Genomic DNA, 27,724 nt, shown 5'->3' on the forward strand with positions numbered 1-27,724 from the left:
TCAGCATGCATTATACCCGGTTTAACAATAAGCAAAGGCCATTTAATTGGCATGAGTAATCAACACTTAATTGCCTACATGCAAATCTACATGCATTTTAATTGGCATTCCAACTTTTGTAAGCTACCTTTGAACATTAAGATTATCAGCCATATGCTTATACAATTTAGTTGAACAAATACTGTTAAACCATTGTTTATTTATTCTGCAAATGATTCTGCATGAAAGCTTTTGACCGCAATGCAAAATGCGTCCTCTAGTGGCTACCTGGTAGTATTGCGTGGACACGTTACTGTACTGTACAGTAAAGGCATTATACTATATTTTTCCAAATACACTATGTAGATAGAAAAGTATGTGGACACCCCTTCAAATTAGTGTATTTGGCTATTTTGACCGGTGTATAAAATCGAGCACACAGCCATGCAATCTCCGTGGACAAACATTGGCAGTAGAATGGCCTTACTGAAGAGCTCTGACTTTCAACATGGCACTGTCATAGGAGGCCACCTTTCCAACAAGTCAGTTCGTCAAATTTCTGCACTGCTGGAGCTGCCCCGGTCAACTGTAAGTGCAGTTATTGTGAAGTGGAAACGTCTAGGAGAAACAACCGCTCAGTGGTAGGCCTCACAAGCTAAAAAAAAACAGGACTGCCAAGTGCTGAAGCGGGTAAAAAAAAAAATCTGTCCTCGGTTGCAACACTCACTGACAAGTTCCAAACTGTCTCTGGGCGCTACATCAGTACAATAACTGTTCATCAGGAGCTTCATTGGTTCCCATGCCCGAGCAGTCGCACACAAGCCTAAGATCACCATGTGCAATGCCAAGTGCTAGCTGGAGTGGCGTAAAACTCGCCGCCATTGGATTCTGGAGTAGGGGAAATGTGTTCTCTGGAGAGATTAATCAAGCTCTACTATCTGGCAGTCTAAAGGACTAATCTGGGTTTGGCGGATGACAGAAGAACGCTACCTGCCCGAATGCATAGTGTCAACTGTAAAGTTTGGTGGATGAGGAATAATGGTCCGGGGCTGTTTTTCACAGTTCCAGCTAGGCCCGTTAGTTCCAGTGAAGGGAAATCTTAACGCTACAGCGTAAAATTGCATTCTAGACGACTCTGCCCTACCAATTTTGTGGCAACAGTTTGGGGAATGCCCGTTCCTGTTTCAGCATGACAATGCCCCCATGCACAAAGCGAGATCCATACAGAAATGGTTTGTCGAGATCAATGTGGAAGAACTTGACTGGCCTGCACAAAGCCCTGCCCTCAACTCCATCGAACACCTTTGGGATGAATTTGAACGCAGACTGAGCCAGGCCTAAATGCCAAACATCAGTGCCCAACCTCACTAACGCTCATGGCTCAATGGAAGCAAGTCCCCGCAGCAATGTTCCAACATTTAGTGGAAAGCCTTCCCAGAAGAGTGGAGGCTATTATAGCTGCAAAAGGGGGGACCAACTCCATATTAATGCCCATGAGTTTGGAATGAGATGTTTGACAAGCAGCTGTCCACATACTTTTGGTCATGTAATATACATGGTGAATATCTATGGTGGGCTTTGTTATTTACCAGTTTGTGGAGCTCACAGAGCAAGCAAGCATCTGCTGAGATGGTTTGCATAAAAATGTCTCATGGCCATTAAGATAGAATAAAGCTCTCATTAGTAGAAAAAGCTCTCATTAGTAGAAATAAAGCTCTCATTAAGAATAACAGGTTAATAAAATAGATAAAATCAAGTATGTAAAACCAAAACTGACAGAAACTACATTTTTATTTAAATATAAAAGTAAAAAACAGGAGTATTAACAGTTTCATTAGGACAATTTATCAGGCAGTTGGTCTGTTGTCTGGTTAGATTAATCAACCAATTTCCTTTACAGCTACAGCACTGATACGTAAAGAAATAACAACAGTTGTATTGTCATGTTGGTCCACATTCATATTTAGCAACCGATTGTGGAAATTGTGACTGGCCTGAACATGTTAGTGTTGAAAAGAAAAAGATTAAACCAATCAAGACTGACATAAGGGTAGCAGAATGACAGATGAAAATATGAAGATAAACAATTAAATGACAGAAAATATGTACATAGGTTTGAACAAAAGTTAAGCCCAGACTAACAAAAAGGTCAAGCCTCTTAGGTTAGAGGTCAAAGGTTGGACCACAAGGCTCAACCACATCTCAGCTGACATAAGCCTAGCTAATGGAATCACCCTCATTGCAATATCATCTGTCTTTACAGTCAAATACACAAATTCCTTACAATGTGGCCAGACCTGTCAGTAACCTACACATCAGAGAGACAATAAACCATAATCACAGGAAGTCTCAAGGTACATGTTACAGTACCAGTTCCTATGGCATTGAAAGTGGCATTTGAATCATTAAGTTGCACAACATAAAATCCCCTAAGAGCATATGTATGTGGAGCGGGTGGCAAATGTAGCTTAGCGGCGGTCCTGTGCTCATTTTAAGTAGTGCACAAAATACTAGAGGATTGTGTAGGCTGCTCCCCGTGTTGGGGTGGGAGATCTGGCACTATTCTAACCCCCTCACTTCTTGAAGAACTTCTTGTTGAGAAGGAAGATTAGCAGGTTGACCTTGACTTTGGCCTTGTCGAACATCTTCATCACCGCCACTCCCTCGTACTGGAGCTGCAGCAGGTCCTACACACACATACACGTTTGAATACAGTTCTGAAATCCAAGATCTTTCAAAATAGGATCACTAAATAATTTACCATTGCAGCACATACAATATAGAGCACTGATTTCAGTGAGAGACTGGGATTTGCATCAATCACAGACCATAGGTTTGTATTGAAATGTCTGTTCTAGTTTCATTATACTACTCCCCAGACTCACCTGGTATTTGAGGGGGAACTTCTCCATGTCCACACCCATAAATCAAATCAAATCAAATTTTATTTGTCACATACACATGGTTAGCAGATGTTAATGCGAGTGTAGCGAAATGCTTGTGCTTCTAGTTCCGACAATGCAGTAATAACGAAAAGCGAGCCTTTACCTGGAACGTGCCGCCCTCATCACCGGGCACAATGTCAAAGATGACATTCTTAAACCTGAGGAGATATAATAATCAAATACATTTAATTTCTTGATGCCCTAGGTAACCATCCATGGTAATTTGGTAGGGTGGTGTGTGTGCACGTTCCTGCATACTCACTCCTCGATCTGAAGAAAGACAGAGAGAGAGTGATAGAGAGAGAGAGCTCAGCACAGTAGCAGTGTAAAGCCATCTTCCAGTGTGGTCACACTCCCACATGTGTTTGTGTCTGCCTGTGTTTGGCAGTGAGGTTACCCAGGCAGGTGGTGATGTACTTGCTGTAGAAGTCCACCTGTTAGCTGTGGAAGGAGGTCTTGCAGTGCAGGCTGCCCATGGTCTGTCTGGGGGGGGGGTTATCATTAGTTGATTTGGTGTGATAACTTTACAATTAAAATGCCATTGTGTGTGTGCTGTGTAGTGTATGTCTCCATCTACCTTGGCTATGAGCTGTAGTATCTGTGTCTCAGAGTCAGGTGGGGTCAGGACCTCCAGGCTCTCCAGCCTCCTCAGGCTACGCTGGATCTTCTGCTTCTTCTCCTCCAGAGACAGGTTGCCGTCGGAAACGATCAACTGGTTCCTCTTCATCTTCTCAGGGGTGCGGGCATCCCTTGGGCACGGCAGTGCATCATCCACCCGTGCTGCACCTCCTGAGGGGAGAGGAATACACCACCGGTTAACTACTACCAACTCCCTACGGAGAGATGAGAGTGTGAGGAAGAGGGCGTGTGGGAGCCCAGTGAAGAGCTGTGGAATATACCTGATCCTGAGAGGAAGAAGCTTTCCAGGCTGGTCTCGGATCAAGTCGACGATCAACTGTTTGGTACAGCAAAACACAACCACACAGAAACAAAACACACTTCACGTTAGACATGCCATTTTCATGGTGTGATAGTCATACCTCACTGAAATGTTAAAAAGTTTAAGCCCCTACCTGAGGAGAATCCCCCTGGCGTCAGGGTGGTCGTCAGAGCCCCTGAACACATCAAACTTGCTGGTGAGGTTGAGGGACACCTCCATCTTACTGTACTGGGCCAGGGTCTGCTCTGTCTGGGGCTCCGCAGCGCTCACAGCCCCCTCACCAACCAGAGCTTGGATAGTGGGCACCTTCCCCAGGTCAGCAGTCAGCAACGGCTCAGACTGGTCGGGACACAGGGAGTCCTGGTGCTCCATCAGACGCAGCATGCACACACGCAGCATGCACACACGCAGCATGCACACACGCAGCATGCACACACGCAGCATGCACACACGCAGCATGCACACACGCAGCATGCACACACGCAGCATGCACACACGCAGCATGCACACACGCAGCATGCACACACGCAGCATGCAGGAACTTAGTGCGGAAGATCTGCTTAAGAACCATTTAGCATGTATTGCCTAATTATAGTAATAAAGCTCTCCTCTAAAAAGGGGGTGGATGATGCGCTAAAATGACGGGACGATTCACCGGAACTTGGAGTGCGTCAGGGTAATGTAGTCGTTGAGGGCGCGCAGGTGAGGGCTGTCACCATGGAAGTGTTTGTGTGCGGCAGGATGCTGCAGGATGCGTGCGATGGAACCCAGGATGTGGCGCTGCTCAGGGAGCAGTGAGGAGCCAGACGAGAACTCTACCACATCAAAACCATCCGGAGCCACAGCAGCTGGGTTCATGTAGCGGTAATACACCAGGATCCCCACAATCTGACCACAACACAACCATCATAACACCAGGTTCCACACAATCTGACAATAACACGAGTATTCCAGAAAGCAAGATTAGTGACTTAGCGAGATCTGTCAAACTAGAACGTGCAAACTCTGAATTTTCAGCTCCAGAAAAAAAAAAACTTGAAAGACAGTCTGATCAGAAACCACAACACCGAATTCTCTGAAGTAAAACGGCTACCTACTAGGTTTACTTGACCTTAGCCTGTTCTAGTGAATAAATACGGGACTTCTCCGCCAATAAGATTGTTCATCATTTGAGAAAATCCACTTGACATTGGAGCCTGCGTTGTTGGCAGTGCTTTACAAAAGAGAACAAATTATTGGACCTTGAATACATCCTTTAGATCATGCAGAAGAACAATAACGCTCAAAAATACAATCACTCATATCTGGTCAATTTACTTAACCCATATATAGCAAATCTAAGCCAGCATGGTTTCGCTTTGACTGCTATACAAACTGTATTGCTTTGCGATGTTTTGCCATTGGAAGTTTCCTGTACAATATGGGCAAAGCTGAACTATTTGGCAAGGCAACTGTGTGTAGAGCCATAATAAGTGCCTCGCATTGAAGAGGTATTTTATGTCTTTGTTGCATTTGCTGGCTATCAAGTTTTCCATATAATCATGGAGGACTTCTACAGAACTGCAGGTAGAGTAAACTGAGGTCAGTTGACTGCCAGCGATGCTAATCTCAAATGAATAAACCTAGGCAATATGATAAAAATAATACATCGCCTAATTCATCCTGCAGATTTTCAAAACGTCATTGGTGCTATAGATGGACACATATCCCCAATTCAAAAGACCCTCTGGACCAAATGAAGGAGACTAAATTAATAGAAAATATTTTCACAGCATAAACAGGCAGCTATTTAATATTGTAGCCAACAGTTCCAACAAACCAAATAATTTTCATAAACAGTCATTAAATTCAATGATTTTCCTTACTTTTTGGTCAGATGATCTATGACTCCCATGGGGTTACAACTAAAACCAAATACATTGCTGCTCGTGTTGTCATGAAAAGCACTCTTCACTTGCGCATTTACTCTGTCTGCAATTATCTGCCGGGCTCCCTCTCTTGTTTTTGCGGTGGTGGATGTATTACTTTTTTTGGTAAATACACTACATATACACAAAAGTACAGTACCAATGTATAAAATCGAGCACACAGCCATTCAATCTCCATAAACAAATATTGGCAGTAGAATGGCCTTACTGAAGAGCTCAGACTTTCAAAGTGGCACCGTCATAAGATGCCACCTTTCCAGCAAGTCACTTAGTCAGATTTCTCCCCTGCTAGAGCTACCCCAGTCAACTGTAAATGCTGTTATTGTGAAGTTTAAGCGTCTAGGAGCAACAAAGTCGGGAAGTGGTATGCCACACAAGCTCACAGAACAATCCTGCCCAAATGCATAGCGCCAACTGTAAAGTTCGGTGGAGGAGGAATAATGGTCTGGGGCGGGTTTTCATGTTTCGGGCTAAGACCCTTAGTTCCAGTGAATTTAAATTCTTAACGCTACAGTGTACAATGACATTCTAGACGATTCTGTGCTTCCAACTTTGTGGTAACAGTTCGGAGAAGGCTCTTTCATGTTTCAGAGTGACAATGTATGCCCCCGTGCACAAAGCAAGGTCCATGCAGAAAAGGTTTGTCGAGATCGGTGTGGAAGAACTTGACTGTCCTGCACAGAGCCCTGACCTCAACCCCATCGAACGCCTTTAGGATGAATTGGAACGGCGACTGCGAGCCAAGCCCAATCGCCCAACATCAGTGCACGACCTCACTAATGCTCGTGGCTGAAATGGAAGCAAGTCCCAGCAGCAATGTTCCAACATCTAGTAGAAAGCCTTCCCAGAAGAGTGGAGGCTGTTATAGTAGCAAAGGGGACCAACTCCATATTAATGCCCATGATTTTGTAATGAGATGTTTGACGAGCAGGTGTCCACATACTTTTGGTCATGTAGTGTATGTGAAGATATTCATTGTGTCCCAATTGTTTATTGTTTTAAACTAATCAAATACTGGGCTCGGTCTTTTGACTCCATATCTATCGTTTGTCTGTCATTGACACGAGGACCTTTTTGAATTTATTCATCGAGTCTGGTCAGTAGTGTACCTTGTAAAGCTCATCCTCGCTGGCCTGAGGAAACTTCTCATGTAGAGAATCTCTCAGGACCGTGGCTGTGTAGCGCCTCCCATATCTGTGGGAGGAAGGAGAACGCCTGAGTGTTGAACTCCCATCACAGAAACAAATCAAACTAAAACAATAAGTAGCCAAATCTGGTGAGAGGAAGACGTGAGCGCCCAACAGCTGTTTGATTAAGTTTCTGGTGATTCAAATGAATTGCACTGAGAATGAAAAGGAAGCTCTGCAGAGTGCATATGAAGGGCCTCTTACGGTAATTTATGCAGGTTGCTGGTGATTGCGTTGTGCAGGCGGTCTGTAATGTGTTTGAGGTTGACGATAGAGATGTCCAGGCTGCTCTGCACTCACTTCATAGGGCAGGGAGCTGGGGAGAGGAGACATAGTATGTTGCTGTGTGTGTATGCATTTATGTTTCTCATTGGACCTCTTGAAGCCAATCTGAGAGTGTGAGCGTACATATCTTTAAATACTTGTCATGAGCAAATCAAAATCAGTGCATTCAACTAAAGTAAGTAAATCAGTCTGCAGAGTATATGTATTTCTTGCTTTATGCTGAACTCCAGTGGCCAAGCTAAAACTGTCTAGGCTCTCTATAGGAGAACCACCACGACACTACATTTGCTCCTGGCTCAGTGCTGACCTCTTGTGGCTGGTCTGGGTCTCGGTCTGGTTGACCCAGCTCTTGTCGATCTCGCAGGGGTCCGTGCGGATGCTGAGGATGCAGTCCTGCAGCACCTCTCTAATGGCCAGCCCTAGGATCTCCTTCAATGCGGTCTGACTGCGGGCATGGCGGTAGAAACTCACCAACATCTTAATGACTGTGGGGTTCCCAGTCACCACCTGTATAGTGTGTGAATAGTGTGTGTACACTGACTTGATCTCATGGCGCAGCACGGGGGTGAAGAGCTGCAGCAGCAGGTAGGCCTCCCTGCAGTCGGAGCCGTAGTTGAACAGGGTGAAGATGACAGTCTCCATGAAGAGAGTCGTTTTATTCTGGGGCTTCAGGAAGATCAGCTGGGCCAGGTACAGAGGCTGAGTCTGGAGAACATACACTTAAATTAAGCAAGCCATTGCATAAAACTCAGCACAGGCCACATATGAGGGGGCCTGTCAGGTGGAAGTAGTAGGGGCTGTCCTTAGTCTTCAGTCATGGGCTCCAGTTGTCCCCTGAGTCCCAGTACATAGAGATTAGGGCTTGTCATTACCTAGAAGATTGAAGGTAGATTCAGTGTTATGACGCTGCCAAGAGCAGCACCGCAGATACTGAGATGAGCGCGATGCAACATAGTATCTGCGGATGAGCAAGGGTACACTCAGTCTGCTACAATGTGGTGGGACCAAAACAACGCTCTTAGTTGTTGCTGAAATTGACCTGATATGACATTTACTGCGTCGCTGAGTCTACGGTTAATCCTGACCAATTATGAGCAGCTAATATGCTACTAAAGTGCATAGATCACAACCAGCATGTACACAAGTGGTGGGTACTGACCTCCCACAGATTTGGCTCAAGAGTAGGGTGGTGATTTCAGCCTTGTACACTCCAGCACATTCTTCCACCACGCTCCACAGCGCCACCTCTGGCAGATGCAGGACTCGCAGCGTCTGGGACGTCTTGCCCTCCTCCACTGCCTGGTTCACGGCCACCAAGCCCAGGGACACTGGCCAGGGAAACACACACACAGTTAAGATAACGGTATACATTTTGTGATAATATGAATTACAACTGTTGTGAGGAAACCCATCAGCATAGAATTTCACCATGGCTTTAAAAACCCGATGTGAAGGTATTACGCCAACTCACTCTTTGGGGCTCTTTGAGTGTCATGATTGGCTCTTCTCACTCCTTCCTGAATGTCAGCCAACCACAACTCTGCTCCTGGATTACGGTTCACCTATGATAGGATAGGGCACAGCATTGAACAATGAACCACAAAATCTTGTTTAGATTCCCTGTTTTAAACTATTATGTCTTCCTGGATGACATACCTCAGCCTTCTGCCTCCGGCCTCTGGTCAGTACATCATGGTAGCGGCGGGCATTGAGTGTCGTCAGCTCCTCAAGGCCACTAGAAGGGAGCAGCAGTGCAGCTAGAGCCTTCTGAAGGTCGCCTCGACACAGGGCCTGGTTAATCAGCCCGATGGCGAGGATCTCTGTGGACAAACAGGAAGCAGATCCAGTCAAATACAAGGTGTTCCTCTGGTTTTAGAATCAAATAGCACCCAACAAAATATTTCTGTCAATGGACCTAAACCCAGTGTTTCTGGGAGTTGGTGTTCAGTTCTCCAATGTACGGTCATGCTCTTCCTGTGCTGCTGCGTTTACAGAGTTCGGTCCTCTCTGGAGATTGTTCCACGTCAGCAGAGCTCTCCCAGCCTTCCTCCTCTGATCACCCAGTTCCTCAAAGTACCTGAGGCAAATGGCAAAGGAGTTAGTTAAAGTATACAGATCTGCACCCAGGCTACAGAGACAACTGACAATTGTCAGGAGAGTGGTACTGGAAACCCACCTCTGGACCAAGCTGTCGTCTATATCGGCCAGACCGGCTGCAGGGCTGACCAGCGTGGCACAGAAGGCTCCCACATCTTTGGCCTCCACCGCCTGGTTGATGAGAGCCACCGCCGAGAGTATCTCCACTGCTACATACAGCTCCTCCTGCTGCAGGTCCCCCTGCAGGCACAGAGGACCATATTCACTACAGTTAGTTTACATACAACAAAATTATTCAATTTCGGTAACCTGGTCATTTCCCCCTATATTGTTTATATTACTATTCATTTTTTTAACCAAAATGTTAATGGAACACAGTCTTGTTTACAGACAAGACAAAGTTGCAGAGAAAAGGAGTTGAGTGAGATGTCCTCAGGGTCCATGAGGGCACGAACAGTCTGCCTGGGCTCCCCAAGACGCAGGTCATCGTTGATAGACCTTACAGCTTTCTGCACTGAATAAACACACATATTTTGTTTGGATGGATCTACAATGGAACGTTGGGACTGCAAAGGACAGGGCATTAATATATTTAAGCACACATGCAGCAACTCAAGAGTCACTGGAATTGATATAGTGCATGCCCCTTGTGATAAGAACAGACTACGATACAGTATTTAGTTGAGTGTGTACTGACTTGTCTGGTTGCTCTGGGCCTCCTCGTTAGCCACACACACCTCCTTCTGCAGCTCATCTCGCTCCAGAGGGTCCACACAGCCCAGGTCCTGCCACATGTCAGAGACTAAAGGTCAGGGGGTCACAGTGTCTCTGTGTGTGGTGTTAATGTGCAGTTTCTCACCAGGGCCTTCTGTTCATGGTCAGTGGCCAGTTGCTCCAGGTACCATGGTATCTCTGGAGGCCCCTCAGGGCCAGACAGGGGACCTGGAGGGCTGCCAGGATGGCCAGAGTCCCCACAATCCAGGGCCTCGTCCACCTGCTCTATGGCCGCACGCACTGCAAACACAGTGACAAAATATTTGGTTTAGTTACGATTTTTATTCATCTTCTTATTTATCTGTTTGATGGGTAAGTCAACTCACCATTTATTTTGTCGATGTTCTCTTGAATCTCACTTTGGGTCAGGTGTTCCTCATAGATATCCTTCTCCTCTGAACAGTTACACTAGAAATTCAGTACACATGATTACTATCCTGACACCAACAGAAACTCTGTACCAGGGATACGGCTATAAATGCATTTTTAAATTATCATATTAATTCAGTCTGTTAGTCACCTTGGTGTAGGCGAGAGCCGCCTTCTGTGCCCGTGCCTGGTGCAGCATCTCCTGGTAGACTGGCATCAAGTGCTCCTGCAGGTTGGTGAGCATGGCGCTGGGGTTCCGCAGGGCCTGGGCATTGACCTCCAGGTCCCCCCTCTCCACCGCCTCGTTGATCGCTATAACTGCAGCATGGACTGGAGGGAGAGAGAAGGGAGCTGGAGGCAACATTTTGATAAACTATTCAAGGACAGTGAAAACATTGACTCTTAGATGACAGTCGATGACCGAGGAACTTCAATAGTATCCGATGCGTCTCTTGGCGTTTCAATTTTGGAATCCCATCCATATCAGTTTAAGTAGAGAGTAATAGTAGAGAGAAAACAAACACATTTTGGGCCAGTGTGAATTCATATTTTAACTTGAAATAAGGTGTATTTTCTACATCTGAAAACATCAAAGCAAAACATCTGTGCCTCTACTTACTAGCAGCCTCATCCACTGTTATCTCATTGGCTAAGATTCCCCCAATCTTGCTAAAGGCTGGCATCTGGATGCCATATTAGTCCAGCTCCCATTTCATGTTGTTTATCTCCTCCTCTGGAGAATAAATATTACCCCAAAAACACAGGAATGAGAGAACTTGGGATTCTGTGGAACTTTCTGTCCATTGATGAACATAGGATGTCCATCAACTCTGTCACATGTCCTGTGGTAACATTTGCTTCTCTCTGGCGGCTGGCTGTGATTTGCTGCAGACCCTGCAGAACCTTACACAGGAGTATTATTTTTGAGGCTGTCACATAGCTGAAAAGAGAGAACAGTAACTTATTAGTTCAGGTTCATGTTTTGTCTACTGATACTACATTATCATCTACTCCTCATATACATATATAATAGTGGATTAAATAATGATGAAGTAATAACTGCTTACCCCTCTCCACTGATCTCCACAGTGACCTGCTCAAAGGGTTCCAGGACTGCACACCTCCTCCACCTCCCATTCTTCTTGGGTCAGAGCATCAACAGGTGCATTGACAATGGCCAGGGTAGAGATGATGGCATCCTTTGACTCAAGAAACCACTTCAACATATAAAATGTTGAATTCCACCTTGTAGTGCAGTCTTGTTTAGGCCTCAGCTCAGGCATCCCCATCTGGCGTTGTGTCTACTTTAGTTTTTCAGCACCTACTGTGCTCCTGTGGAAGTATTCCACAGCTGCTTTCACTTTGTTCACAGTGGGCTTCATCACCTTCAGAGCATCTCTTACTATCAGGTTGATTGTGTGGGCAAGACATGGATGATGGGTTCCATTTAACATTTTCATGGCTTTGGTTATGTTAGATAGACCACTTTTCCATCTACTTGCCATTCTCTGGCCACTCTCAACTGGCTTTATATGAGGTTCTGTTTTGGCAAATTCTACACTGTGCTCAATCTAACATTGTCTACATTATTAAAAAGCTTCCAAATGCTGTGCTTCTGCCTCATTTTCCAGCTGTTGTTTTCACAGCTGCTCTCCTTAGCTGCAAAGTGTGGGCCCTCCCTTACGCGTCTTTGGTTGATATTGCGTGTCTGATTGACAGGAACAACAGGTGAGGCTGTTAGTCTGAGCAGACAGTCAGAACGAATGTGTGTGCGCGCTTGAGCATTTAGGCGTATATTATTATTCTTTGAATTAGTTAATTCTATTCATTTAAATGTTTTGATTATTCATATCTTAATTTTTTAAAATAGATTCGGCTCTTCTGATATGCGAGCCGGCTCCCAACGTTGACATACAAGAGCCGGCCAATCACTCATTTACAATGACGGCCTAGCAACATTTCAGTTACGAGCCCAACGCTCTAACCACTAGGCTACCTGCCGCCCATAAATAACTTTCTGGGAGATGTTTCCTTTCTTTAATTTTTAAATATAAATATATATATTAAATAAATACATAAAATAAAAATTAATAAATACAACAACAACAAAAACAAATATAAAAAAATATATAAATATCATACATTTGTAAATAGTCATAACTAGCAGTACGATATTTAAGTTGCTGCTTCAGTCTCCTTGTTAATTGTGCCTAAAATCATTTATATGGCCAACTACGCCTCACTTCCTATTTAACATTGCCATAGCAACAGACCTGCTACTTCATAGCTTTCCCTGGCTCCACAAACCAGTAACTCCCTAACATTAGCTAGCTAGCAAGTTAACAAGAAAAGGCAGCTAAAACTTGTGATATAGACTAACTAGGGGTTACGGCTGTACGGATAATTTACCAATGTATTTGTCAAGCTAACTAACTAATTGCGACTGCTCTGTTTTGGATGGCTGTTCATCTTGAAAATGTGAGTGAAATAGCTAACTAAACTAGCTACGTTAGCCATGTTACCAAGACTCGAGAAGCTAATGCGTTAACTAGTCATGTGGTTTCAACTTCGGTGCACACCAGATGAGAGGAAAGTAGCCAAGTTAGCTAGCAAACCAGATAGACATCGGTCCATGCTACTTCTCAATTTTTTTTATTTGAATGCGAAAATTCTGGCTATATATGCCTAAAAGAAATGCATGTTCAGTGATCACGTAATAGACTTAATTAAACATTTATTTGAAGAGGACAGGCACTGAGTGAGTCCTCATGTGGTTTGCCACATAGCTAGTACTCATTGTCACCAAAGGAGGGCAGTACTGTCAGTGTCATGACCTGAGTGAGTGTGACTATAATCTGAACTTCATCATTATTTTGCTCTCTTCTTTCCATCAGTCTCCTCATAATGCTATCCTGTAGCGACCCCCTGGCGAAATCAATATGGCATCTGATAGCTACCCATCACATGAGGGCAGGAAGAAGAAGAAAAAGGGTGACAAATGTGTAAAGAGCAAAGACAACGAGGCTGATGTCCTGAAGGTCCAGGTGGACATAGAGGAACTCACAGCCTCTGGCCACATTGCCCTAAAGCAAGGGGACTGTGAAGAAGCCCTCTGCTGTTTCAAAAAGGCCTTCAAAGCTTCCATAGAGGTGACATTACTTAGGCTACTTCCATGTTGTCCATTTTGAGACATTTTGTCCTGCACCTCACCCATATAATATAGGGCTTGCTAAAACTGTGAGAGGGAGAACTGAGCACATGATTTTATTGTTTGGAAAATGTCCAGGCAACAAAATCTTGTCTGGTTCCAAGTCCAAATGGATTACAGTGTTTACACAATCTTTATTGTCCCTCAAATGGTAATTGGTTTTCACAACGACATACATCTGACAACCACAATATTTAGACATACTGTATGGAAGAAAGTCAAATATGCTGCATAATGTTTACTGGTACTTATGTTAGCTTTTATAATGTTTAAGTTGCCTGTCTTACCATACTCTATCATCCACAGTTAAAGGAGACCAGGGTCCAGCAGGCATGTGCCTTTAACCTGGGAGCTGCCTACGTGGAGGCGGGTAAAGCCCTGAAGGGGCTGGACTTCCTGAAGCGGGCCCAGCCAGGAGAGAAGGGGGAGCGGGTAGCAGACCTCCAGTTCAATCTGGCCGTAGCCCATGAGATCCTGGGGAACCATGGCCAGGCGGCTGGTTACTACCTCCAGGCAGCCCAGCTGTACCGCTCCCAGGGGGACGGGGCCAGTGAGGGGGACTCCTGTATGAAAATGTCCCACTGTCACCTGCTCCTAAAGGTCAGTCAGCTCCAGGTGTATGTTGTTTATGGTTCAGCTCAAGGATCAGATTACCCTACCAAAAATCTCGTTAGAGGGGAATTGTAAAACAGCAGTAAACTGTACTTATATTCCTCACCTTAAGCCATTCCAAAATGTAGGTGGGATACTCTCCTAAAGAGATTTAACACCAATCCAATATATTCAGAGAAAAGACCAAACTGTGCTTTTTTATAATGAGGGATTACCACCAGGAGATTTGCTTTCATGCACATTAAGATTGTGCTGAGTCAGAATTTAGAAGACCACCCATATCTTCTGCAAAGAAAATAAGATGCTTATGCATGAGGCCTAGAATACTCGAGACTGAAAATTGAATGTTACGTAAGGACTATACCACAGTAGGAAGAAAACAAGCCTCTCTTCTAAAAGAAATGCTCAAGTACTCAAAAAATGCTTGAGTAAATTGCGATAGTTGAATGATTGTTAAATAAGTTTTATTTTTTTACAACCAAATGGAAATAGTTGCTTTTTATGGAAATAGTTTCTTATAGAAGGGTCCAGACATCTTTTTGTGATTTAAAAAAAAAAATTTTTTTTAGAAACAAACAGCAAATAATTTCCTCATCCTCGTTGTATAGTATAGGGGCCCTGAAAAAACATGAACAAAGGTTCCAAAAACAACAACAATATGTAATTTTAGAAACGACAAAGCTCTCAGTATAGTGATATAGGGCTTTAGATGTTTTACATATGAAATTGTGTCATTCCAAACTTTATCCGCAACATTATATTTCCTTTTGTGCAACTTGAGCGATACCTATATTTGGTTATAAATATACAACTTCTCCTTTAAATGATTGTCAGTTGATTGATTCATATGAGCCATATTCCTTCTAATGTATTAGGTGCTCAGAAATCATGCTTTGCAATTAGTTTAATCAATACAATTGTAACACCAAGAAAAATTATGCCATGAACCTTTTCAGATCTTTAGTGAACCTGCCCACCTCCCTCATCTTTGCTGATCACCAGCTGCCACTGATGAAGGGCCAGTCGCTGTCATTATGGTCCGTTTCTCATTGGGACACCCTCAGTCGGTGTGTCAGAGTCAAGCCACGATGAAATTATTTAGAGAACTGCCATAGGCAGTGTGTGGGTGTTAATAAATTAGTATCATTATTAGCATTTATAATAGGGATGTAAAGATTCACCTGTATGCATCAGTCCCTGGTTCAAATGTTTAAGATCTGAGTGCATCGGTCAGCGGGACCCCAAACCGATCCAAATGTAGCATGCATCTGTCCAAAAATCTATTCAAATGTTGCAAAATCACCTGTTCACAATTTTTTGTTGTTTGCTCACATTAATTTCTTTCTACCTTCCGAAAATGCCTCTCACCTTTTGTGACAATTGCATCCTCTACTTCAGTGTCAAACTAAGCATGCAATTGTGTTGACAGTCATTGATCGACATGTCATTTTGCATGCTGAACAACCCTAAACAAAATCGGTAGTCAAACTGCGAGCAGCTTCGCTCGCTGACTAACGTGAGGCATGACTATTCCTGATCTGGCACATCTGCGCTTCACCTTCAGCATTCAGATGTTTGAAAATGTCTTGTGCAATATTAGGCTTTCAGTTGTGTGACAACCAATGTAATTTGTTAGGTTATTGTTATCAAATGGGCTGTTGAAAATGGTGTTTTACCAGAATAAAGTAGCCTAAGCTACTGCGGGACACACAGCTCTCATCTGGCTTTACATGCTGATCAGGGCTTACATTGGATTTTATTTTGATTGTTCAGGTACACCATCAGCAATATTTGTTTGTAGTTTTGCTTGAAACAATGAGTATGCGGTCATTTTTAGATATACAGTGGGGCAAAAAAGTATTTAGTCAGCCACCAATTGTGCAAGTTCTCCCACTTAAAAAGATGAGAGGCCTGTAATTTTCATCATAGGTACACTTCAACTATGACAGACAAAATGAGGAGAAAAAAATCCAGAAAATCACATTGTAGGATTTTTAATGAATTTATTTGCAAATTATGGTGGAAAATAAGTATTTGGTCAATAACAAAAGTTTATCTCAATACTTTGTTATATACCCTTTGTTGGCAATGACAGAGGTCAAACGTTTTCTGTAAGTCTTCACAAGGTTTTCACACTGTTGCTGGTATTTTGGCCCATTCCTCCATGCAGATCTCCTCTAGAGCAGTGATGTTTTGGGACTGTTGCTGGGCAACACGGACTTTCAACTCCCTCCAAAGATTTTCTATGGGGTTGAGATCTGGAGACTGGCTAGGCCACTCCAGGTCCTTGAAATGCTTCTTACAAAGCCTCCTTCGTTGCCCGGGCGGTGTGTTTGGGATCATTGTCATGCTGAAAGACCCAGCCACGTTTCATCTTCAATGCCCTTGCTGATGAAAGGTTTTCACTCAATCTCACGATACATGGCCCCATTCATTCTTTCCTTTACACGGATCAGTCGTCCTGGTCCCTTTGCAGAAAAACAGCCCCAAAGCATGATGTTTCCACCCCCATGCTTCACAGTAGGTATGGTGTTCTTTGGATGCAACTCAGCATTCTTTGTCCTCCAAACACGATGAGTTGAGTTTTTACCAAAAAGTTATATTTTGGTTTCATCTGACCACATGACATTCTCCTAATCTTCTTCTGGATCATACAAATGCTCTCTAGCAAACTTCAGACGGGCCTGGACATGTACTGGCTTAAGCAGGGGGACACGTCTGGCACTGCAGGATTTGAGTCCCTGGCGGCGTAGTGTGTTACTGATGGTAGGCTTTGTTACTTTGGTCCCAGCTCTCTGCAGGTCATTCACTAGGTCCCCCCGTGTGGTTCTGGGATTTTTGCTCACCGTTCTTGTGATCATTTTGACCCCACAGGGTGAGATCTTGCGTGGAGCCCCAGATCGAGGGAGATTATCAGTGGTCTTGTATGTCTTCCATTTCCTAATAATTGCTGTTGATTTCTTCAAACCAAGCTGCTTACCTATTGCAGATTCAGTCTTCCCAGCCTGGTGCAGGTCTACAATTTTGTTTCTGGTGTCCTTTGACAGCTCTTTGGTCTTGGCCATAGTGGAGTTTGGAGTGTGACTGTTTGAGGTTGTGGACAGGTGTCTTTTTATACTGATAACAAGTTCAAACAGGTGCCATTAATACAGGTAATGAGTGGAGGACAGAGGAGCCTCTTAAAGAAGTTGTTACAGGTCTGTGAGAGCCAGAAATCTTGCTTGTTTGTAGGTGACCAAATACTTATTTTCCACCATAATTTGCAAATAAATTCATTAAAAATCCTACAATGTGATTTTCTGGATTTTTTTTCTCATTTTGTCTGTCATAGTTGAAGTGTACCTATGATGAACATTACAGGCCTCTCTCATATTTTTAAGTGGGAGAACTTGCACAATTGGTGGCTGACTAAATACTTTTTTGCCCCACTGTACATGGTAAAGTAGATAATTTCATAATGAGGACAGCAATCACTTTTGCTACCTTTATTGCATGGTGGAAGCGGGAGAAGAAGAGGAGCTCACCCGAGGTCCAACTTCCAAAAGGTCTAAACCATTTGATTCTGAGACACGGGTGAAATCCAAAGTTGTGCTTTATATTCATTGGCTATGTCATAGCAAATTTTAAAAATAAATATTTATACATTACTAGCTAACACTTTTATTCTGCAAAAATGACACATTTACTAGTGGGTGATTTCAGATCAAAGCGGGGTAGATACCCAGTTTCCCTTATGGCTCAGCTCAGGTGCAACATAGACATATACAGTACATAATTTACACACACACACACACACACACAGAAGTCAGCTCAGAGAAGCCCAGCTCATAAGCTCCATCAGCAGCATATTTTAATTTGGAATGGAAAAGGAATGTGTTTATGCAACAAATATTAGTGCATTGCATCGAACTGAATCGCATCGATTCGTTACCTCTAATCAAACCGAATCACACAGATCGTTTCAAACTAAAACGTATCGTTCCTGTATTGTATTGTAGGCCATGTATCTAGATATGTATCGAATCATCTTGAAAGGGAAAGATGCACATCCCTAATTTTTAAGAGCTTCTGCAATGTCTGACTGACTTATTTGAGATGTGTAGCAGCCAGGTCTATATACTGACAGCTCACTGACTGTCCTACACAGAGCTGGTTCTGATTCAAGATGTGTGTTTGCAGGACTGGACCCAGGCAGCTCAAAGCTTCCAGAGGGCTGGAGAGAGCTACAGGATGGCAGGCAAGCTGGACTCAGCCACCATGGCCTACAAAGAGGCAGGGAGTCACATGCTCCAGTCAGATGACTTCACCACAGATGATATCATCACCGTTCTCACTGATTGCCTCGAGCTGAGCAACAACATCAAAGACCCAGAGTTGCTCGGTAGATAAACTGTCAGAGTAACTGAATTGAGGAAAAAACAAATGAGTAACAGCATTGTCAGTCAACAATTTGGTCACAGTTTTGTGACTTTATCCCTCTGTCTTTCAGGTAAGGTGTACAATGACCTAGGCCTGATTTTCTCCCAGCTGAAGTTGTTCCAGGAGGCAGCCGGGTGCTATGAGCGGGCCCTGCCCCTGGCCAGCACCAGGCCCAGCAGGCTGGCCGTGGTCCTACAGAACCTGGGAGCCGTTCACAACACACTGAGCCAGTACCGGCAGGCCCTGGACTACCACCGCCAGGCAGCCAACCTGCATGGTGAGCTTATTATGGCAATTACGCTGGAGAGTTTAGTTATACTGTATTTTCTGCACAGTTCAGTGCTGTTATATACTGCATGTAATAATGATATGCCATTTAGCATGCGCTTTTCTCCATAGTATTATGCGTGCATATTTTTTCATATGAGTGGTGCAAGCACTCTACCAACTGAGCCACAGAGATTCATGTGTGTGTGAGGAACATGTTACCTGAGGCGTGTAGGAGTAATTGTTTAGGCAGAGGGGCAGACCATTCCTCAAACATTTCATTATAATGTAAACTCACTCACTTTTGTACATCGCCTTGGTCCGTACAATTGACCTTATTTTAGCGCCCAAAAAATGTAATACTTCCAGATCAACTATAATGTCAATACCACTGTAAAGCACAATTTCTCCACTTTCCAACAACATCCATGACGGGACCTCCACGCTGCCCGTTTCTGCATGATTCAAGAAGGCAATGAGCTCCGTCAGGTCTTTTTAAAAATGGCGGGTGGGGAAGTGAAACTAATGTGTGATAGTGAGAAGGAGTGATGTCGTGTGGGGAAACGGCTTTTTTTCACTCGATCTGTCCAACTTATCACATCGCTGCTAAAATGTAAATAAAACACTATAAATAGTTTATATAATGTGTCATTATATACCTATTTGAAGGTTTGTGTCGAATTTGAATGGGGTTTTTAGGGCGGTGCTAAAGTGATCTTCAGAAGTAAACAGCGGCTTTTGAAAGTCATGATCGCTTGCAGTGATGATGCAAAAAATGACTAGGTATCCCCCTTACCCCCGTCACTGTCCATTTTTGTTTTTAAACGATGAGAGAAGTGCTACACCTGGTGGAGAGAGATTGTAAGTCAGAAACAGTTGCTTTATGCGTGCTGTATATGTTACGGCATGACACGTCACGATGTAATGGAGGGTCTGTTTTTTTCTCCAGTACAATAGAGCCATTACCATGTTGATCAACGCTTGAATAGAAACGTAGTTCACACCCCAGATTTTGAAGTCAACACAGTCGCTACAGTCCCATTAGTTTTCTTTGCATCCTCGTTTGAATATCGCGGTTGCGCACATTTGTACAGAATGGGGTGAGTTTACATTACCCTGATCAATCCTTTACAGTACCTTGGTCTGTCTGTGTGTCCAGTTCTCTCCATGCCTCTAATCTGTCTCTGTGAGCAGCTCTCACATTAGCAACAGAGAAAAGTGTGTGTGTGTGTGTGTGCAGGGGTGTGTGGGCTGAGATTCCACTGAGGCAATCCCATGGGTACTTAGAGTGCTTACCACAGCACCACTGAGTGACTCACACTGTTATGTCTTGTGCGTATGTGCATATTATTTTTTTGCTGTTGGGGATGTGAGCATGACATTATAGCTACTTATTATTTTTTTAAGTGGGAACAACTGATCTCTCTCTGATACTTCTCCCCCTTCTCTTTCCCCCTCATTCTGTGTGTCTGTCAGGGTCTTTGGGCAGTCGTCGTGCTCAGGGCCGCTGCTTCAGTAACTTGGCCTTTGCTCTCAGTCAGCTGGGGGAGCATGAGGAGGCAGCAGAGAACTACCTCCACGCCTTGCAGGCCTTCAAAGACACTGGTACAAAATCAAGTCCAACTTCATTCTTTATAAGAATAATAATAAGCACATATTTCATGTTGAAGTGTGTTCTAAATGTTTGAACAGACTATTAATGACTCTTTACGTCCATTGACCCCTTTTGACACTTAAAGTCTCTCTCTTTTTCTCCCTTGTTTTCTCAATGTCTCTTTATTTATCTTTCTTCTTCCTCCTTTTCTCTCTCTCTCATATATATATATATATATAATTTCTAGATGACTATAAGGGCCAATGGCAGACTTGTGAGTGTTTAGGGGAAGCTCGTTTTAAGTTGAGAGACCTGGAGAGAGCCACCCTCTACTACAAACAAGCTCTGGGTTTACTGTCAAAGTGCAAGGTAAAAAGGTCACTACTACAAATACACCAACCCATACAATCGATCCTGAATAGAATATACTTTTTCAGTTATATGTGGTTGCTCAGACCTTATCAGACCGTATAACGTTGGTTAACCGCCGTCTTCATTTCCAGGACTCGTCCAGCTCGGTCCAGGAGCGTCTGGTCAACAAGCTGAGCGAGGCCCTGCAACACAGGCTGTCACTGATCACCCTTGGAAAACCCCAGGTAGGTGCTGTCTGGACACCACACTCCTGACCATCATACTCAGTTGCAGGAAAACAAACTGATTTGTTTATCTATCAGCCAGTATCTAGTTAATATATCAACACTATAACCAGGTAATATATCAACCATTTTCTGGTCTGTTCGTGGGAACTATAATGTAGTGTGTGTGTGTGTGTGTGTGTGTATGTGCGTGTGTGATGTGCCTGCTTGCGTGAAAACCATTACTACACTCTGCATAGAGATGTCTCGGCCCTCGTCTACACACTCAAAATAGAAAAGCTGTTCTGAATGGCCATAGGGCAAAGACTGAGCCCCAAGGTGAGGACCTTCAGTTTAAATGTTGACTGTGAAAAATGGTTCCATTTCAAGCCACTTTCAACTTGTAAGTGTACTCATGCGTTTATACAGTTTTATTTCCTGTGTACTGATTGGGCTGTTGTTCCATAGTGAGTGGAGCTGGCTCAGCAGAGGTGTCTACCGGAGAGCCGGGGAAGGAGGAGGATGCCCCGGGGCCAGATGGAGAACAGGCACACTCAGTGACCATGAGAGAAGCAGGTGACTCCCAGTCACCGGTGACAGGATCTCTCACTGAGCAGCCGGGCTATCGGACTGTGCTGCCAGGGGCAAACAGGCAGGGCATTTAACACACACACACAATGTAAACATCATCATATAGGCTCACACAGTGCACATTATCACTAACTTACTGTACATATTAGCACACATACACTACCGTTCAAAAGTTTGGGTCACTTAGAAATGTCCTTGTTTTTGAAAGAAAATCAAATTTTTTGTCCATTAAAATAACATCAAATTGATCAGAAATACAGTGTAGACATTGTTAATGTTGTAAATGACTATTGTAGCTGGAAACGGATGATTTTTAATGGAATATCTACATAGGCGTACAGAGGCCCATTATCAGCAACCATCACTCCTGTGTTCCAATGGCACGTTGTGTTAGCTAATCCAAGTTTATCATTTTAAAAGGCTAATTAATCATTAGAAAACCATTTTGCAATTATGTTAGCACAGTTGAAAACTGTTCTGATTAAAGAAGCAATCAAACTGGCCTTCTTTAGACTAGTTGAGTATCTGGAGCATCAGCATTTGTGGGTTCGATTAAAGGCTCAAAATGGCCAGAAACAAATATCTTTCTTCTGAAACTCGTCAGTCTTCTTGTTCTGAGAAATGAAGGCAATTCCATGCGAGAAATTGTCAAGAAACTGAAGATCTCAGACTGTCCAATAAAAAGAAAAGATTAAGATGGGCAAAAGAACACAGCCACTGGACAGGGGAACTCTGCCTAGAAGGCCAGCATTCCAGAGTTGCCTCTTCATTGTTAATGTTGAGACTGGTGTTTTGTGGGTACTATTTAATGAAGCTGCCAGTTGAGGACTTGTGAGGCGTCTGTTTCTCAAACTAGACACTCTAATGTACTTGTCCTCTTGCTCAGTTGTGCACCAGGGACTCCCACTCCTCTTTCTATTCTGGTTAGAGACAGTTTGCGCTGTTCTGTGAAGGGAGTAGTACACAGCGTTGTACTAGATCTTCAGTCTCTTGGCAATTTCTCACATGGAATAGCCTTCATTTCTCAGAACAAGAATAGATTAGTTTCAGGAGAAAGAAAGTTATTTGTTTCTGGCCATTTTGAGCCTGTAATAGTGTACATAGCTGCACCATTATACACACGTACATAGCCCAATAACACCCACCTAGACAACCCATAAATAAACCCAGGGTAATTTTACTTGTTGTGATTAGCACACTGGAAAATCAAACATGTTTTCATTTCGTGCCACCAGACTCCAGCCTCTTAAATCGTTTTTTGTTTTTTTGCAGAATGTCATTAAGGTATAAACACCGATTGGGTTTTCTTAAATTACACTGAAGAAAATTAGCTCTGGGAGTGTCTGCTCTGCAGAGAAGAATAGATTCATGGGGAAATGGAGAGTCATTAGCCAGCCACAGATATATCATAAGAGCACCAGCAGAGAAAACAAAACCCCATACATAATTAATGTACATGGGGATGACCTTGGCTTCCACTGATGATTCACTACCATCCCCCTGTAAACACACATTCATTTCTGCATAGCTGCACTATGTTTGTTATTCTCTCAGTCCCAGAGAAACCATATATCTAAGATGCCTTTAACTTGGCATTGCTGTGTGTGTGTGGCCAATGTTACACTGCTGCTTGTCATTTAAATGATTATTGAAAAGTTATTTTTGAGGTGATGTTTGAGCGTGCCTCTTCCTCTCACCTCCAGGAACCTGAATAATCATTTTGAGCATCCCGACCCCCATTACCAGAACCAGGACCCATCAAACCACCCTGTACTCGCCCAGCAGAGTAAGAACCACTCCCCTCAATCTTAACCTGAGAAACGGGTACACAACATGAACTTTTTTCCAAATCTCCCATTGGGGAAGTAGCTAGCTACTAGCTATAACTAGTGTGTGGGCTAAGTAGTCCTTATTTGGACAGAGGACCACTAGCATGTTAAAATAACACTACCGGGGTTTTTTTCATCCACATTCTGCACATGTTGTTACAAGAAAGTAATGGCTGTGTTACCAAAAGCTTTGTTCAACCAATTTTTACTGTTTGTTATAATCCCTCTGTAGGCGAGAATTTATATGAGCGCATTAAACCGATGACAACACAGACTAACAGGTACATAATTTTTGTGAGTTATTTCCAGTGATCGGCTTTGGTTTGAGTAATCATTGATACTGACTGAACACGTATCATGTGTTTTAGTGAGACTCCATTGTCCGAGAGCTCCGAAGTTTCACCCACTGCTGCGTCAGATAATGAAGAGACCATACCCCTGTTAAAGAAACGGAAGTCCCAAATCTGCACGGTCATGTAGATGCAAGTCCAGGCTAATGTGGTTGGTTATTTGAAAGTATTCATAGGAATGACTCTTGAGTGTATTTCTATGGGTAAAATCTGCTCTTTGCAAATTGGTATATAAAATACTAATGCACATGTAAGTAAGTGCTACTCTATAATATTGTCTATCTCATCTCCTGCACGTACAAGTGTTGCCTTGTCATTGCATTTGTCTTCCAAACAATCCCTGTGTGTATGCTGGTCATTGTCCCCCACAATGAAATCGGGGAAGGCACTTTGGATCTGTTTCCGTCCGTTAGTAGGTTCACGTGTTAGTCACAAGCAATATCTCAGACAGCACTGGCCCGATTTTGACTAAACTTGGGTGAATGATGTGTCTTGCCATAACGTTAAGGCATTTAGAAAATTACACTGATTGGCCAGATGGTGGCTCTGTAACGAGATTGAAAATGCAAACTTTGAAAGGTCACGCCCCTCACCCCGTTTGACATTAAGTCATGAAATGTAGTAGATCGATCCCTGTCTTCACAAGGAACAAGTTTGTCTCGGGACCCATAAGTTCCGCCATGATTAATTTTCCGTCATTTTGAATTGTGTGAAAAACAGTTAACACTACTCTTCTGTTACCGAATGACCGGTCTGCACGAAACTTGATATGTGGCATTTATGGAAAACGATCTCTCAATGTAATATTTGACTGGTAGCTACAACAACATGGCTGCTATTGACCAATAAACATTCACGTAGGTGTGGTTTGGCACATAACTGCATATAAATCAGTCAAGGATATTCATATTGTAACAGAATGTGGTACACATGTTGCAAACACTGTCAAGACTCAACATATGCAAGAACATTCATATTGACCTTGCGGTGGCGCTATAACGGGCGTATATCTGTTGATCTATTTGACTTAGTGATTAAATTTGGCACACATGTTTAGGGATATGAGCTAACCCACACGATGTCTCAGACACCACTGGCACAATTTTGATGAAATTTGGGTGAATGATTAGTCATGCCATAGAGATCTGGCATTGACAAAATTACACTTATTGGGCCGGTGGGGAAGGGGGCTATAGTAATCAACTGTACATACGTTAGTCATTCGTGGGGGATGACATGTTTACTGTTGCCTTATTTCAAGGTATCTTGGTAGTCAATATTCTAAGATTGTCATATTGGATATTTTTTCTTTGATCATGCTAACTTAAATCTCTGCTCTTCTCTTGAATCATGGTTGTACAATTTGAAATAAATGTAATCTGTTTTTGAAGTATTTAACTCTGATCCTTTGTAAATTAATAGTCACCCCAAGGCTTAACAAAGCCATCGCCGTTGATCATTGCTACAAGAGAACACAAAAAAGAACGAGCACCCAATCTGTTTTCAATTGGTTTTCCTAAAGGGCACACTTTGAGAAAATAGGCCTAACTTTTAATTAAATGCAAATGGAGGGTAAATTAAACTTGGCCGCTTCAATCGACTTGTTAAACATGTTAATGAAACATTTTCATTATGCCTCAGCTATGGCAGAGGTCATGTTCACAGTTTTCACAAGTCAAATTGGGGATGGCAAGAGTCAATCTATTGTAAAGAAAACACATTCCATGCATTTGTTTATGGTAAAGAGTGTTTTAAACTAAAGTGTAAGCGTTACCCATCAATTGTAAGCGTTACCCATCACATGGCTTGATAATAGGTCTACAATTTGTATTCTTTTTTTTAACTATATGTAATCACATCCTTTGCCGCTTTTCAGTGGCAATGTAGAAATGATGCCAATGACGCGCAGGGCAACATGCGTCACTCATGATGTAGGCTCAAGTTTACTTTGCCCAAATGGTCAATAAAATCCTGCCTTTTATTGTCAAAGTGCTGTCGTAACTTCTGACTCTTCGGAGTCGGTCTCTATCGAATATCACCTAATATATCGAATGATCTTTGATTAACTGGTTAATAAACTGGTTCGATTTAAATGGTTAATAAAATGTAGCCGGATAATTTTCAATCTGAAAGCGAGTAAACCGTATTCAAAATGTTTTTTTTTTTACTTCAGACCTTTCAGAGGGCAGGTACTCAACATGAAAAAGGGCACCCCCTGCTCAACTCAATTTAAACAAAATATATATCTATTTTATTTTTACTTTCAGAATTGTTAACCATCTCGAAATTCAGAACATAGCCTACTAAATGCCTCTGTAGCATTTTTTAATTCATTTTCTTTTAGCATAGGCCTATTTAGTTCTGCAACAACACACTAACTCATCACAAATTGAAAGCAAGCTAGTTACAGTGCCTCCTAAACACATGATTGACATTGGGAAAAGATGATCAGCTGATCGTTGATGATTGATGTAAATCTGCTAGTTAGCTAGCTTGATTATTTGTTTTTTTACTGATTTAGGATTTATCTTCAATGCTATTAAATAATAACTTCATAATATACCTTATTATTCAATCTTCTAACTCGGGATATGTGGCTTGTGTGGATAATTTAGTATATGGTGGTTAGCTAGATTCTAGACTACCTGTGTTCAGTGATTAACTTGTAAATCGGGAGGTGCTGGAACAAAAAGTGAGTAACTGAGAGCAACCCCCCCCCCCCTCGTGCTCACTTTTTGTTCCAGCACCTCCCAATTCATGGTGTAGTAGACTATTCTGAATTATTCCATTTCTTACTGAACAGACAGCAGTAACTCTAACTTTTGCAAATGTATTTCAATTTAGGGAGAGGTGGAAATGTACACCATTGTTACCCAGCGGAGGGTCATGCTTTTTCAATTTCAGTCAGGGGGAGGGTTTAGTCTTTTCTTTTTTTTAGTCCAGGTGAGGGTCATGTAATTTGTAATCGATTAAATGTCATATTGTTCAGTGTTTTAGAATTAGTATGATACCCCTTATCCCTGATTTTCTACTGGGTGTGCAATATCAAGCATTCCTAGTGTGGTCTCAATAAAATGATCTGTAGCCTATACTATAGGCCAAGGGTGGGCAAACTTTTTGGCTCGAGGGCCGCATCCGGATTTTGAAATTCAACGGAGGGACGCATTTTTTGGGGGACCAATTGTTTGTTAAAATCAATTTGCGGGGGCCTCTCGAGTGGTGCAGTGGTCTAAGACACTGCATCGCCATACTTGAGGCTTCACTACAGACCCGGTTTCGATCTCAGGCTGTGTCACAGCAGGCCGTGACTGGGAGACCCACGAGGCAACGCACAATTGGCCTAGCGTTGTCCGGGTTTGGCAGGCCGAGATTACCTTGTCCCATTGTGCTCTAGCGACTCCTGTGGCGGGCCGGACGCATGCACGCCAGGTGTACGGTGTTTCCTCTGACACATTGGTACGGCTGGCTTCTGGGTTAAGCGGGCATTGTGTCAAAAAGCAGTGCAGCTTGGCTGGGTCGTGTTTCGGAGAACGCATGGCTCTCGACCTTTGCCTCTCCTGAGTACGTAGGGAGTTGCAGCGAAGACTGTAACTACCAATTTGGATACCACAAAAATGAAATGGGGAGAAAAAAGGGAGTCTGCTTTAACAAGCCTTTTTTATTTTTGTACTTATGTATTGAATATAGTTTTTGTGTTTTTATTTTATAAGCCCTTGGGCTTCCAACCACACTTGCACACTGTTTTTTATTTATTTGTTTTGAACTGTATTGTTGT

At 43.0% G+C, this 27,724-nt stretch overlaps 1 protein-coding gene and 1 pseudogene across 1 annotated transcript; one reads left to right on the forward strand and one right to left on the reverse strand.

Annotated features, from left to right (window-relative positions):
- Nucleotides 1-1,752: 1,752 nt before the first annotated feature.
- LOC112244662 lies at nucleotides 1,753-12,009 on the reverse strand (annotated as a pseudogene).
- Nucleotides 12,010-12,640: 631 nt separating this feature from the next.
- Nucleotides 12,641-27,230, forward strand: LOC112228644 (tetratricopeptide repeat protein 24). Its single transcript, XM_024394135.2, has 13 exons — nucleotides 12,641-12,982; nucleotides 13,399-13,653; nucleotides 14,019-14,312; nucleotides 18,504-18,705; nucleotides 18,814-19,020; nucleotides 20,487-20,615; nucleotides 20,852-20,973; nucleotides 21,108-21,200; nucleotides 21,440-21,518; nucleotides 21,648-21,831; nucleotides 23,474-23,556; nucleotides 23,832-23,880; nucleotides 23,968-27,230. Exons 2-13 carry the CDS (start codon nucleotides 13,444-13,446, stop codon nucleotides 24,077-24,079), a joined length of 1,764 nt encoding a protein of 587 aa, XP_024249903.1. The 5' UTR covers nucleotides 12,641-12,982; nucleotides 13,399-13,443; the 3' UTR covers nucleotides 24,080-27,230.
- The last annotated feature ends 494 nt before the right edge of the window (nucleotides 27,231-27,724 follow it).

The sequence above is a fragment of the Oncorhynchus tshawytscha genome, linkage group LG03 (assembly GCF_018296145.1).
Source record: "Oncorhynchus tshawytscha isolate Ot180627B linkage group LG03, Otsh_v2.0, whole genome shotgun sequence".
Lineage (NCBI taxonomy): Eukaryota > Metazoa > Chordata > Actinopteri > Salmoniformes > Salmonidae > Oncorhynchus > Oncorhynchus tshawytscha.